This window comes from Balaenoptera ricei, chromosome 9 (assembly GCF_028023285.1).
Source record: "Balaenoptera ricei isolate mBalRic1 chromosome 9, mBalRic1.hap2, whole genome shotgun sequence".
Classification (NCBI taxonomy): domain Eukaryota; kingdom Metazoa; phylum Chordata; class Mammalia; order Artiodactyla; family Balaenopteridae; genus Balaenoptera; species Balaenoptera ricei.
Genome location: NC_082647.1, coordinates 95114458 through 95129528, shown reverse-complemented (window position 1 = coordinate 95129528; position 15071 = coordinate 95114458). Strand labels below are relative to the sequence as shown.

Genomic DNA, 15071 nt, shown 5'->3' with positions numbered 1-15071 from the left:
TTTGCAAATGGTAGTTGCTTAATAGTATTTACCATTATTATTTCTTTATCGAGGAAACGAGGAGATTGCTAAATAATTTTTAATATCCCTCCAACTTCTAAAAGCCTGTGAGTCTATATTCACTTGGCACTGGGTTAATCATACTTATTTAAATGTTTGCTTAGACAGATTGTTGCTTTATGATCATGTCATTTTTATCACATAAATGGCCAATCAAATCACATCTAGAAAAAATAATTCTTATTTTCATTCAACCCACAATCTAACTGAGGTATATTAGCATTAAGTCATTAATGGAAGTGAGATAAGAAAAATGTCTCAAATTGTTTAGTTAAGTATAGGTAAAAACCTAATCTACCCTTTAATGCAAAATTACCTATGAATTGGTGCAAAACTTTCACAGTTTTCCAAACAAGAGGTAATTATTTTTCTAAATTCATACTACATCATCTTTTCTCTGGAATAGTATCTTTCACACATTTTGAATACAGCCCATAGTAAACAATACATTGCAATCTAGTCCACATACACATATGTAAATATTTTAGGAAATAAAGTTTTCACAAAACCCTTATTATCTGCATTGCATTCACATTTTCTATTCTTTTTTAATCCAAGCTTTAACGCTGATCATTATCTACTAAACTGATATCGTGACCTATCAAAGGGTCACCAACCATGGTTTGTAAAACGCTACAGCACAGCAATTCTTTCTCTATGAAGGTTTTTTAAAAATGCTAACTAGTCAGTACTACATCTTGTCCAGTCAACTGGTTAAAACATGGACATTGAGTTAAATAATATGTAGCATCGGGCTTCCCTGGTGGCGCAGTGGTTGAGAATCTGCCTGCCAATGCAGGGGACACGGGTTCGAGCCCTCATCAGGGATTTGCAGTCCTCTATGTTTGCATCTGCCATACAAGAAACTCGATCATCTCTCTCTTTGTATAGCTTGATTTTAGAATCTACTGCAACTTCCTACAGGGGGCGGGGGGGTGGAGCCATAATTTTTCTTTTTTGATAATTGGGATTTGCACACAGCTTTGCACTGTAATGCATATTCCAGCTCTCTGCTTATCCTGTGTCAATACATTTTTAAGCCATTGATGATATCAAATTCAACGGGCTTTTGATGTTATCAAATTTCACAGGCTTTTCAACCTTGAATTTCTTCATCTCTTCTCTATTCATACTTCATTTATTTTTGCTGTCACTCTTCTATGTCCCTGTCATTCTTCACATCTGGATCTATTTGCCTGTGTTTCAAATACTGAGCCTCCTGTCAATGATGATACACATTTCCCACTCTGATTTTTACAGCCTCACTCTTGATCTTCATTGAAACCAAGAAAAGGCCATACAAAGCACCCCGCCCCAGGAGTTTCCAGACACTTAAGTAAATGGGCCTATGATGCATTCTGTACTAAAGCCAAAGCTGAGTTCCCTTCAAGCTCCTGTTTGCCATCATTTTCTAGTGTGAAACTTTTCTGATTAGTTAAGTTCTGCATGTCTGCCTTTGAGCTAAGGCCTCTTTTCTGATCTACAACTATTTATTATTCATTTCAGTACCCTTCACTACTCTTCCACTAGCCCTTTCATTGATAAGTCATAATCTCAAAATTTCATGCAATTAGACTAACTTCACACAGCCTATCATTTAGGATCTTTTCTCCTATTAAGGACACACAGACAGTCCCTACACTACTGCAGACCTGGTTTCATTAGGAATGATACCAGAATCCAGGCACGAGAGACCCATTCTGGCAATTCCATGCCAGCAACTCCATTTCAGAAAAGTTTGCTTTATTTTTTCATTCTGCTCAGTAGTAATTAGATATGGTTCATGTCTATATTGATCAAAAAATTATTTATCTTCCTCTTGCAAGCTACTCATTCTTCTGTTTTATTTTAGCAGAAGCAATGAGAAATGTGCTCAAGATTACAGTTAGGACAATTTAACTATGGATGGTGCTGTGACCTTGTGCTGTACAAGCCTCTCAGAATCGTAATCATAATTTGAGAGCTGCATGATATTAGTTATGTAAACATTTAGGATGCTGGGGGAGGTTGGTGTTGTTTTCTTTCTTTCCTCGAAATGCCCTAATAACTTTTCATAACAGCTTTATGTTTAAATCATCAAATACCTTATCTACTATTTGCTATGTGAACCAGCCTCTTAGCTTTCTGTCATTATTAATATCTTCTTGTTATTATTAAGAATAAAGGTCAGCTCCTTGGTCTTTCCTCATATCAAATAAAAACTCCAGTTGACTCATTATAAGGAAAAATCACATTAATTAAAGTTGGTGCTGACCCCCAAGGTTCAAATATATTATGGAAATTGCACTTTAAAACTCTCCCAGTTATCATGCTATGAAGCCCCCAAATTAGAATTCTCCTGGAGTGTTCTTTGCTTCATGCCAGTGCAATCTGAAGTTCTCTCTACTCCTCTGCCCATAGTTTGTCTCCTCACACCACACGCAGAAGGGCACTGAGCCACATGCTGCAACTATAGCTGTATGCTCTGCTGGGTTTGGGGTTTTTTGTTTTTTGGGGTTTTTTTCATTTAAAATTTTACTCACTTTTAAGATTTCTAAGGTATGTACATAAAATGTAACATACTGGCCTGGCCACCTGGATTCTCTTTACTGCATGATATCATCACACCAAACAGAAGCACCAATCACTAAATAATCATTTTCATGTTAAGCATCTGATAGCATATTCTGCTTATGTATGTATGTGTATATATATATTATTTATAAATGCATATAAGCACCTTTTTAACATTTTTACAATGGAAAAAAGCTGTTAAATGTGGAGCCTCACACCAAGAAAAGAAACCACCTAATATACCTATGGGTTATATGGGGTCTGTTATTTTTCACAAATGTTCACTTAAAATCTCACTGTTATAAAAATCATTTGATATTCACATTAATATATTTTCCAACATCTCTTCATAGTCCTTGTCATGCTACATAAAAGCAAAAAAAAAAAAAAAAAGTTTCTAAATTCTCATTTCAAATCATTTTCTTGTAAGTTTGGCTTGGTAAATCGAAAATTCTTGTAAGTGAAATGTGTTGTAAGAAAATGAAAACTGCCTTCCCTGGGGGTACGCATTCTTCTCTGCAATCTGGGGGAGTATTTGAAATGCTCTGGCAGAGGAAAAACCCCTCTTCAGGGCCATTCCATAACTCTGAACTTAGGATGGATTAGCAGCTCCAAGAGGCAAGACCTCACTTTCTCACATGCTCAGCACCAGCCAAATAGAGAACTGGTGATGATGGTCCTGAACTTGAGTAAATCCCGACCTTGTCCTCCCTTCAGAGTTCCCCATCAGAGCTCTGCACATGCTGGGCCACCCATCTGAGCCAGCCTGCACGTCCAAGAAGAGCACATCTGCTCTGATGCCCAGAAAGAAGAAAGGAAAGCCTGGAAGGCATATCCTCTTCTCCTGTCCAGATTGCTCCTATAGGCGTGCAAGGAAACCCAACCTGGAACAGGAGTCCCCTCTCTTATGAAAGAAAGCCTGACCTTTTGATTCTTACATAAAACCTCCATTTTGAATAACATGATTTTTTTTTTCATGAGAAACTAAAAGGTAAGGGAAAATTTGCTGAATCCTAAGATATAATTAATTATATCCTAGCATTGTAATAAAGATCATTACCTATGCATCAGAAAAACCCTCCATTTGGGAATAAGCTCATCACGAATTAGGCTGTCAAGTCACAACCACTGCCATCAAAGAATTTTGGAAGAATTCCTTTAGTGCAATTACTGCTGATGCCACAAACCAATGAGAAAGATGAGTATCATGGCTTTCAAAGTATATGGTATTCACTTCTCAACATGGCATGTGGGACATTTTAAATCACTTCCTTCTCTTTTCATTCTTCATGCCATTAATCATGCATTTTTTTATTAACTCAATAAAAATGAATACCTATTATGTGCCAGATATATACGTACTACTGTGTGCCAAGATACAGTAGTAATAATAACATAAGAACAGTAACCCTACCTAACACAACTATACTGCTTGCCTACTATGTGCCAGACACTGTTCTCTTGTACACCTTAGCTTATTTAATCCTTGCACCAATCTCCTGAGGTAAGTACAATTATACGCTCACTCTGCAGATGAGCAACTGAACTACATACAGAGAAATTAATTCCCTAAGTCATACAGTCTATGAGTACCAGAGCCAGGGTTCAAACCCACATCTTTTTACTCCAGTGTCCATGATCTTGACGTCTATGCTATATGAAAAACAGACATGGATATAAAGAACTTTCAGTGTACTGGAAAAGACAGACATTAAACAAATAAACAAACAAACACATTTGTAATCTCAAATGCTGATAAGATATATAAGAAAAGAGCAAGGTGCCCTGAGATAGAATGGTATAACATTACCAAGGCTCTTCCTGCAGGCTAAGAAATGCAGTAATTACCTCAGGTGATTCTCATCTCACCTAAATGACAAAGGTATAAAATTTAAGAAAGCAAGCTGATTAAAAAGAGCTGGGGAAAACTAAGGCTGGGAGGCCGGGGAAGGTAACTAAGCAATTCAGCCCTTAACCCTTGCCATAGAGCCTCACCATCTTGGTGGCCCTTCCTGTTGGCACGCTCAGAATGACTAGAGATAGGGATCTGGTGAATGCAACCCCCTCCTCCTATCTTATCCCTACCAAATATGGAAATCTAACTGGATCCGGTGCCCCTTATTCACAGATGAAACCAAGTACCTCCTCATCTGCAGTCTTCCACGAAAAAGTCTGTGGTGGATGTCTAAAAACCTTAAATTCTGCCTTAATGCTTTAGCTTATTAAAAAAAGAAAAGATTTCATTGGGCTATAATGGGTAAAACTTGCATTTCTGAAAACAATTTAAGACATGGTTGATAGTCAATAAAACAAAGAAAATCCCACCTTTATGAAACTTGGCTATTTAATAGACTTGGAAACAGATTGAAATACTGATTTGAAAACAAATACATGAAAGCAGAGAGTCAAGCTCCCAGAAAGACAAAATCCCCTTGCCATCCTGATTTAAAAAAAAAAAAAAGATCTGTACTTTATTGCCCTGCTTGACAAGTACAGATCTACCTCTTTCTTTTCAGTAGAGAAATCATACAGAAAGAAGAAACATCTCTCTTTTCTTCTCAAGAAGTTGTCTCTTTGTGAATTTGGGAAATTTTGCATCTCTAATTGTTATTATTTATTTTACACATTATTTTTCTGTCCTCAGTCTTTAAGTTAGGCATGGTCCCTAAGTATAGGATTACATCTGGAAGAAGTGTGACATATTAGCTCCTAATTCTGTAGTTTCACTCCGCTGAGGTTAATGATGATTCAGAGGGGAGAGCGCGAAGGAGAGGGCAAGTGTTCATAATAGCACCATTAATTATGTGCACTTTGCACATCTAGGTAAAAAGCAACATCATTTTCAGGTCCAATAAATAAAGTACTTTTTCTAGTTCATTGTTCAGAATCATAAAAAGACTAATTCTTGATGTTGTATTGCCACAAGAAAGTCTCCTGCTTCATCATCTTAGTGTATCATTTCATATGGGATATTCCACCTGGCTCTGATATACGAGGTTAGTATAGTAAAATGCTTAGATAACTAAATACACAACTTAATCATTTGACTTCCAATGAAGGTTAAACAGTCTCAAGCAAACGGCATATTAAGTCTCATCTTAATAGTTAGAAAATTACACTTGAGAGGCCTAGGTACACTTAAATTATGAGAAGTCTTCTTAACATTAAAGAGAAATAGCCTAAAGGTTAGAAACTAAACTTTGACAGTAACTTACAATACATTATGTTAAATTTACTGTTAGTATCATAAGACTTTAAAAACCTGAAAAGCACGTTAAACGAAACTTTCTTCAGATATACCTTCTTTATCCCATCCTTTAAAAAAATCTGTAAAACTGACTTTAACTCTTAATATAATTGACTTTGATTCATAATCAATTCTTTTTTAATTAATATACTTCAGTAATTAATAAGATTATGTCCTTCTGTGGTTTACCTAGCAATAAAATACCAAATAAATTGAAAATAAAGGTTTTTAAAGTATGCCAGAAACTTAGGGATCTAGACTTCTCTGAAAATGAAGTGAATGTCCTTATATCTTCATCACTACAAAGACTATCATCACATTTTACATTGATATATGGGAAACAGGACAGTATATTGATGTCAAATTTCTGAAAACATGACATCATATTTCACTACTGCAGAATAAATGTTTTTTGTGTGCTCTATTCCAGGAAGAGGAAAGAAAAAAACATTGTATTAGTTGCAGTTTGTATTAACTTCAAAATGGTAATTCTTTACCAAAGATAGTTTTCTTTCCTTTTTAAAACAATAACTTTGGTTTAGAGCACAAAATCTCATAAAAATAAAATATCTTGCAACATGTTGAGAAATCACCTGCAAATTACTTTCAGACCTTTGAAAAAGAATCTAATTTGAATCACCAGTCTAAATAGGTCATTTAACTTAGAAAAATTAAAATTAGCTGTGCAGGGTCAATTCTTTTTTCTAAATCATCTGCATCCTCAATGTCCTGCTATCTTCAGAGTCAAACCAGCACTAAGTGTCAAGAACAACAATAATATATGAATTTATTCCAAATCTCAAAGTTAGTCTGCTCTTGAAATGGCCATAAAAGACAACATTATATATAAAAACATGGGGGGAGGGGTGCTTCAAGAAGCTGGGGGTGGAAGGACAGAAGGAAAAGCAGAAAACTCATATTTCAGAAGAATAATGGTATATTTTTTGGGGGGTGTTCTCTACTGGTGTACATTTCTTGCCTCTCATGTGCACATGTTCACCGTATATGGCAAATCAAAACCAGCTGAGGCATACTTAATACAAAGCAAATACTTCCAAACAAGTTCATTCTCCCACAAGCTTCTCCTATAGTAAACTAGCAGTATAAGATCATGAACTTAATGTTCTTGTCCGGCACCCTTCAGGACTTAATCGTCCTGTAACATTCTGGTAAACTCAGGGATCAAAGCCCTACTCCCCAGAAAACCTCCCCAGGCATAGGAAAAACTACAAAATCTTGAAGGTAACACCTTTAAGAAAGAAAACAATAAAACAAAATACAAATGAGAATGTGGCTGCCTGAGACATCCTATATCCCTTCACAACCAGACCATCCATAAAATCAAAACAAAAACAGGAGGGTGTCAAGTGTCAGAGGATGGAGTCTGCCTTTACAAGGCAGGGCACCCAAGGTGGCTAGCAGAGAGGGAATCAGGATCACGGGAGGTAGGGAGAGGAGTCAGTTTTGTTTCAGGGTTCTCCAAAGCCACCAAGAAACGCACCCCCATCCTTTCTGGGTTAAAAGTAACTTTGAGGCTCAGAAAAAGTACTCTCATATTCTCCAGCTAGCAACCATGTATCATCCACAGGCAAAGAGTGATCAGAGATACCAATGAAACAAGCTTTCATTTCCTCTCTGCCCATCTTCCTAAAGCCACTTCCCCAAAACTGAGATCTTGAGAAATCTTGATTCCCTCAAGATTTCTCCGTGTAAAGATGAAATGGAAGGACCTTTGCTCTGACAAGGAAGCAAACTGAAGACGTGACATTGGGGAATTGCTAAGAAACATTCTTAGCTACATTTTTTTTCTTAAAAGGGTAAAACCCAAAACGGAATTCGGATTTCTTCACCTCCAGATGGATGATAAAAATTTTATAACTTCCCGGGACAAGCAACTTCACTCCAGCTCTCAACCACACTCAAGAAGCCGTGACTGAAACAGTCCCAGAGAGCCACAGACCAGGCTGACCCTCCCTGCACTACAATCACTCCAAATCCGCTTTTCGCCTCGCTGCCAGCTCCTGCTTAGTCCCTCAGCTCGCGCCCTGAGCCCCCGCTTTTTCTCCTCATCTCTAGTTCGTAGCGGACTCGGCCCAGCAACCGCCCTGCCTCCATCGCGTCCCTCTGGGTGGCGTGCCCCACACTTTGGAGGTTCTCGAAAGCCCCGGGACGAGGCGCTGGTGTCGAGGCTGGGGAACCCCGGGGATTCCGGCCTCCAAGGGCTCCCGCCTGAGCGGATTCAAGTTGCTCGGCCCCCAAAGGCGCGCACGGCCCCCCCGCCCCGTCTCTCCCCGGCTCGAGCGCCCCGGGTCCCCCCGCCTCCGCGGAGGTGAGCGCGCACTCACCGGAGGTGAGCTGCATCCAGGCACAGATCTTGTACACCGTAGCCGTGTTGCAGAAGAAGAAGAGGGTAAAGCAAATGATGCAGGCGATGATGAGCATCATGGAGAGGCCGATAAAGAAGGAGGCGGCTTTGAAGGCTCCCGAGGGCAGCGTGGAGAAGTCCGTGAAGCTGCCCCTGCAGGTCAGCTCCCGAGAGAAGCCGTTGCCGATGCAGTAGTGGAAGAGCCCGAAATAGCCGGCTTGCGGGGTGTCCACGCCGTCTCCTATCCAGTAGGGCTGGATGAAGCACACTACGTTGACGATGGCAAAGCAGATGGTGAAGATGGCCCACAGCACGCCGATAGCCCGCGAGTTCCGCACATAGTTGGTGTGGTAAAGCTTGGCAGCCTCCTGAGCCGGGAGCATCGCGGCGGCGGCGGCGGCGGCAGCGGCGGCGGCTCCGGGCATTCTCCCCCTCCTCCTCCTCCTCCTCCTCCTCCTCCTCCTCCTCCTCCTCCTCCTCCTCCTCCTCCTCCTCCTCCTCCTCCTCCTCCTCCTCCTCCTCCTCCTCCTCCTCCTCCTCCTCCTCCTCCTCCTCCTCCTCCTCGTCCTCCGCCTCCCCCCACCTCTCCGCGCTCAGGAGACACACTCACCGAGCCGCGCGCGCTGCAACTCCCCTGCCTCCGCCTCAGCCCAGCAGCGCCAGTTTCAGAGTCTGCATCCTCGCTCCCGGAAGGAGGGCGGGGGAGCGCCGAGCACCCCTCCGGCTCGCCTGGCACAGCCTCCTGGCCCCCCTCCCTCCCTCCTGGCCCGGGCTGCAGCCCTCCTCACCGCCCTCCGCCCCTCTTCCCGCCGCCGCTGCAGCTGCTGCAGCTGAAGGCGGCAAATCCCGCGCTGGGCGTTCTGGCGCGCGAGCTCGGGCGCCCCCCCTCGGTTCCCGCCTTCCGCCTCCCTTCACGCCGCGAGCCCAGCGGCGCGGAGGACCTCAGCGACCCTGGGACGACCCTCAAGTGGCGGGCGTGGGCCGGGGACGCAAGCCTAGAGTTGGGGAGGGGGGACCTCAGGAGGGGGCGGGAGCACCCACAGGGATCCTAGAGGCGACCCCAGGATCCCGGTTGGTGTTAGTGGCCGGGCGCCGGAGGCTCGTTCTGAGAGCGGTTCAAGCACCGCACGGCAACGTGCTTCGACCTCTGCATCTTTGCAGACGCGCGAGGGGCAGCGCGGCAGGTGAAGGCGAGAGACGCCAAGGGAAAAGAGACGTGGTGCCCCAAGAGACTCCCGGTGACAACCACAGAACACCGCCCCCGGCTAACTCCTCGGTGGCCTCGGGTCGACGAGGTGGAGACAGAAGTTGGGCAGGAAACTGGCAGACAAAAACGTAAAAGGCACACCTCAAGGGTGGTCTCATACCAGCTCAGCAGAGCTTATTTCCTCTTCGCGTCCCACCCGCCCCTCCGCCCCCCCATGCAGCCAGATGAACTGTAGCCTACTGATGCCCTATACTTTCCTTTAAGTCAGGTCATTTTCCCTACAAATCCTGCCATAGATGGGGCTTGTGGGGCATAGAAGTGACTGTGTCACCGAAATGTATAGTTTTTCTGAAAACATCGGGTATTTTGGCCAGTGTTCTAATTCTTATACAAATATTCATTGGCAGCTACTCTGTGTCCAGGCACTGGGCTGGACGCTAAGGATGCTACGACGACAGCAGATAGTTGTTTTCGTTCCTTGTCCAGGTATTTCCCCCACCTCACAACTAACCAGAAAGCTCTTTTCAGAGTAATTTCCTCTGAATTATCCATATATAACCCCTTACATTTTCATGTGGCATTGCTGTTATACACGCCTGCACTTTGTGCTGTTTCCTTAGCTTAATATTTTCACTTTGCAGTCTTTCTGTTGCTCTTTTAACAGTCCCTGCCTTTCAAACTTCTTTTCTTTATTTCTATTTGTTACTTTTTTGGTTCCTTCTGACTCTGATATAAAACGTGTAACCCCTACTCAAAGCAGTGAAACCAGAATGTTCAATAGCAGCATCAGATTTTGGTAATAAGCCATTTTGAACCATATGACTGCTGAATTCTCTGAGCAGAAGGGAGAGAATTCAGTTAGAATGTGACCCTTAAATCTACACTTAATCACACACCTTATTATAACGCAAAAACATACGTAAGCTCCTTGACACTATCTTGCCATTATGCCCAATCTGCCCAGCTTCTTAATAGGACAGTGAGACACGTGAGATACCAGGTGGAACATGAAGTTAGCAGGAAGAGGTAAGAACACTTAGAATGGTTCGGTTTGGAGGGGTGGCTACTGGGGACCAAGGAAGGAAAGCTCCAAAAGGCATTCGGCTACATAAGTGGCTATTATATGGAAGAGGGGTCACACCCTAAGTGGTGAAGACCAACCATGCCCCTCACCTAATAACTTGAAGATTTACGATTGTATGGGGAGAGGGGGGAGATAGTGGAAACAGGGATGTGGGACGCAGAAGCTAAGGAAGGGATTGAAACTGGGAAAGAATTTAAAAGGGTGAGTGTTGGAATCTTACATTCAGTTTTTCCTATAGGCATGAAGTTCAAGGTCCACGAGGCAGGACTTTGGAAGTCAAGAGGACAGCGTTAAACAGTAGCATGAGACATGAAAGTTTAGATGATGACTAAGAACTTCTTACAAATCTGGTTGTAGACTCTCAGAAGGTCTTTTAAAAATCAGAGGGATTGGGGAGGGGGATGGGTAGGGAAGATGACCTAAATATGAGCCAGCCCAATATAACACTTGCAAGTCTCTAAAAATATAATTCGTGATGATGCCCCGTCAGTGCACTGGTGGCAATGGAGGGTCAGGACTTCTGTTAGGTTGCATTTGTTTTAACTCCCCTGAAATTGCTGTTAAATCAGAAAATCAGAAGTGTTTTAACATGGAAGGAGGAAGAGGAAAGGTGAGGGTAATTGGATTTATGGGGCCATCTGGCAGGCCATGTGTCCCAGGGGCAGAGATAGCTTTACAGCAAGAACTGACAGTAATTACTTGTGACTCTTCCAAGCCCTCAAATCCCCCCAAACCTGCTTGTATAAAGTGGTCTTTCTTTAAATTCAGTGCCTAAAGGAGATCTTACTGTTCCCCTAGGGTGGTTGAGATGGAAGGTTGCTGAGAGGGAAAAGGCTGAGAATCAAAAAGCCTGGTTTAGATCTCAGTGCTTAAATTGAATTTACAGGACCAAGAAAAGACTGGCGAGTGACTCAGATTCAAATGTTGTGATTCAAAGAGCTTTTCTATTTGAGTCATGCCCAAGGAGATCCTTATTCTTATTCCAGTTTTGGAATTGCCTCTGGGTTCATGCTCAGTATCACTATGCCTAGGGACACACTCAAGGTGTCCCCTCTTATCAACAGCAACTAGGAACAGACCAGTGTTGGTGTATTGCTGACCTAAAGTGACCCCTTCCCCGTGAGAATCAGAGTTGTTGCTCCCTGAGGTGTGGAGTCAGTCTAGGATGTACTGAACCCTTCCAATGGCCTTTCTCCCCACTTTTATCCTTCCCTGCACTACAAAAGGTTTCCAGGATGAAGCAGGATCTCCCAAGACTCTTGGAATCAGGGAAGAACTGGAATACATGTAAACTCTTCAGTTGCCATCGATGAATGCAGATTGTCCTTCTACTTCTTCCCAAATCCCCCCGTTGCCCATCTTCAACCTTGCCCTTGGCAACCAGAAACCCCAGAGATAAGACTGTCCCTATCCTTAATCTAAAGCTATAGTCTGGCACCATGCAGATTTTAGGAGCTCAGACAGCTAAGCATCTGGGCAACTAATTACATTCATCAAATGTGATGTGACCAGGACAGCTGTTTGGGGGAAGAGGAAATAATAAATCTAGCCTGGTTCATGCTAAGAAGTTACTATTGATAGAAAAGTATTTTGAAACTATAACATGATTCATATGTGCTAAATAACTAGTAGAAGTCAGTGGCATTGACAGCATCAAATTAGAAACACTGAGCACTCAAATCTCAAACTTCACTGTTAAAAATGTTTTTCTCTTACTGCCACAAAGGGTCAGTAGTGAGACCCAGTTTTACCCCAAACTGTTTTAATGTTAGGGCTATAAAAGAGAAAACAGAAGAAGAATAGTTGGACTGTGTAACACTACTCAAAAGATTCCTGGTGAGTAAAAGGACTAAATGTTTTGATCCCAAACTAATCTGTGATGGCTTGGGAGAGTATAAATGTTTTGGAGGGCAAGGGACTTGGGATCCAAACCCAGCACCATCTTCACCTAATCATGAGAAACCAAGGCTCTTGGGGCTCCTTTCCTCATCTCTAGAATTATGATGAGGAAGAAGGAGGGACATCAGAGGAATTCTAAGGTCCCTTTCTGCAGTAAAATTCTATTCTGTTCTACAAAGACTATTCCAGGATGACTTTGCAAAAAAAAAGATAAAACACAGTACTTGAAAAAAAAAATGACGTGAGACCTAACAAGAGATATCAGACTCTGATGATGCAAACATTTTATTTAAAATTGAAAATCCTTTCTGAGGATTGTTATAATTTTTCAGGCAGTGGGTACTTAGTATTTTCAGGTGAGTCATTGCTATGACCTTGGAAAATGGAGGAAAAGGTGATTTCTAAAATCTGTTACTTAATCAATGATTAGGGCCAATATTAGATCCCACTCCAGAATATAAAGATTCTAAAAATGAAGCTCTTTTCACTCACCAAGGGTTTCCCTCTGCCCCTCCCCCAATCCTTTTTTTTTTTTTTTTTAAGAGCTTTACAGAAATCATGAAACATTTCTTAGTCACTAGGTTAGCATTGGCACAGATGGATGGAGTGTTTCAATGCCCCATACAAATCAAGATCAAATGATCACAAGGCTCTGATTTCACTGCACCTTGGTCTATACCACTTTGCAATGAGATGTGGAACTCCACATACGGAGAAAAGTGGGAAATAGAAATATCAGTCGTTCTCTTTCCTGACCTTTTTCCTCTAGTTTGAATTGGATTCTGTGTAAGAGTTATCCCTTTTATAAGTTCTTTTCATGTTTCCAGAACCCAGCTAAAATCGTAGGTTATTTTCTTATAAGGCTGAACACCTCCAGCAGCCTATGTTAGAAGAACTATCTCTCTGTTAACCCTTTTAAGCCCTTGAGGATTTCAGAACAATTCTGTCTGAAGGTAAGTAGTAACCTCTATTGAGTAAAATACTATGAAAACGTGACCATCACTTGAGGGATGATTTTTTAAGCCTGTCATGGAGTGCTATTATATTAAAGTTTTAAGTTCAGTATGTAGGTTCTGTTCTCTTTCAAGTTAGTACTGATTGGTCGTCCTGATCTTCAAAAAAAAAAAAAAAAAAATGAATTCTACCTGCTATTCATTCTGAACCTGCTTCATGGAGTTTCCCATTCAAGATGCACCTTGATTGAAAATCAACATTTTCATTTGGAACATCTACACTTGTATTTTTAGTATTGGGCTCATATTTGAAACTGCTACTTGAATTCTCTGCTAAAGGCATCTTTATCCACAAAACTTGTCTCTCCTACTAGGCAATCACTTGAGTCTCTCAAATCTCAGGTTCGGCCTTGGTGAGACTATCCCCCAAGCCACATACTGTATATTTTAAGTCTTATAGTCCCAAACACCCCTCTAAATGTGAAGAAAACCCACCCAGATGCTTTCTTTTACTACTATAGTGACACAAAAATATTAATCTTGATAATTCAGTACTTTTATTGAAGGGGCACATTTTCATGCCGATATTAGTCAGCTTTTGCTAGAGAAGCAAACCAAACTCTCAGTTGCTTATAAACACAAGCATTTTCTTTTAACCCACATCACACAATGGTTGTTGGTTGGCTAACCAAGGTCCAGGCAGTAAACCTGACTGCAGGTCTGCTTGTATTCTCATTCTGAAGTCCAAGTTGAAGGAGCAGCTCCTATCTGGGGCATGTTTTTGGCATAAGGACAGAAGTGCAAGAGGCTAAGGCAAATTATAAAACCGTATCTAAAAACTTCTGTTCAAATATAGCATGCAACATGTCATCTCATATTCCATTGGCCAAAGCATGTCATAAGAAAAAGCCAAAAGTGAAAGTGCTGGGGGCATATAATCCTCTTACAGGAAACAAATGTGTGAAAAATTAAGAACTTTAATCAAATCCATCACATCCATCCTCTGATAAAACTTTAATACCAACTTACTTTTCAAACAGTTCGACTTCCTGGAAAGACTAAATGCACATATGATTTTTGTTTTAAGGCTGCAGACTATTTCATTTTGAATAAATACTTCATCCCACTCACTGGTCTTTTTTTTTTTTTGGCTGTGAGGCTTGCAGGACTCCCACTCAAGGAGTGACTATGATTAAGGCAAGACAGTTGGGCCTCATGAAAGCCCTTCATCCTGACTCTACCCCATCAGGGTCTTCTGGGAGGAAGAATGACCTTCCCACCGTGGACAGATCTACTGACCAGGGATTGAACCTAAGCCCAATAGGGATACCCTGGAAATGAGAGAGCCATAGAAAAGCTAGATAAGCTCTCCACACACCTCCGGCCGAGGAAGGACATGAACATTCAGAGGAGACAAAAAAGGATTTCATGGAAAGTAAAAGCTGAGGAAGACTTGAGAAATGCTGGAGGAATCCATTTTCAGAGGATTGAAACCTTACAGGTTTGATGTATTTGAGCACAGTCTCTACCCAAATCATTTCCTGACCACAAAGCTATGCACACTTAAGGGAAAACTCTAGGAAGGCAGGCTAAAAAATAAATGTAATAATAATAATAAAAACTGAGCAGAGATATTAGCAGCCACACACCATGAAGGAAACAGATTCTGCAAGCTAAGTCCTAGCAAATTACTGAAAAAAAAT

General features: G+C 41.7%; 1 protein-coding gene across 2 annotated transcripts in view; it reads right to left on the bottom strand.

Moving 5' to 3' along the window:
* The window catches only part of LHFPL3 (LHFPL tetraspan subfamily member 3), a 597562-nt gene extending 588912 nt beyond the window's left edge, over positions 1-8650 (bottom strand). For both annotated transcript variants that reach the window (XM_059934134.1, XM_059934133.1), the window contains exon 1: positions 8206-8650. In XM_059934134.1, coding sequence (XP_059790117.1) covers positions 8206-8650 — 445 coding nt within the window. The remainder of the gene's footprint in view (positions 1-8205) is intronic.
* Positions 8651-15071: the final 6421 nt, after the last annotated feature.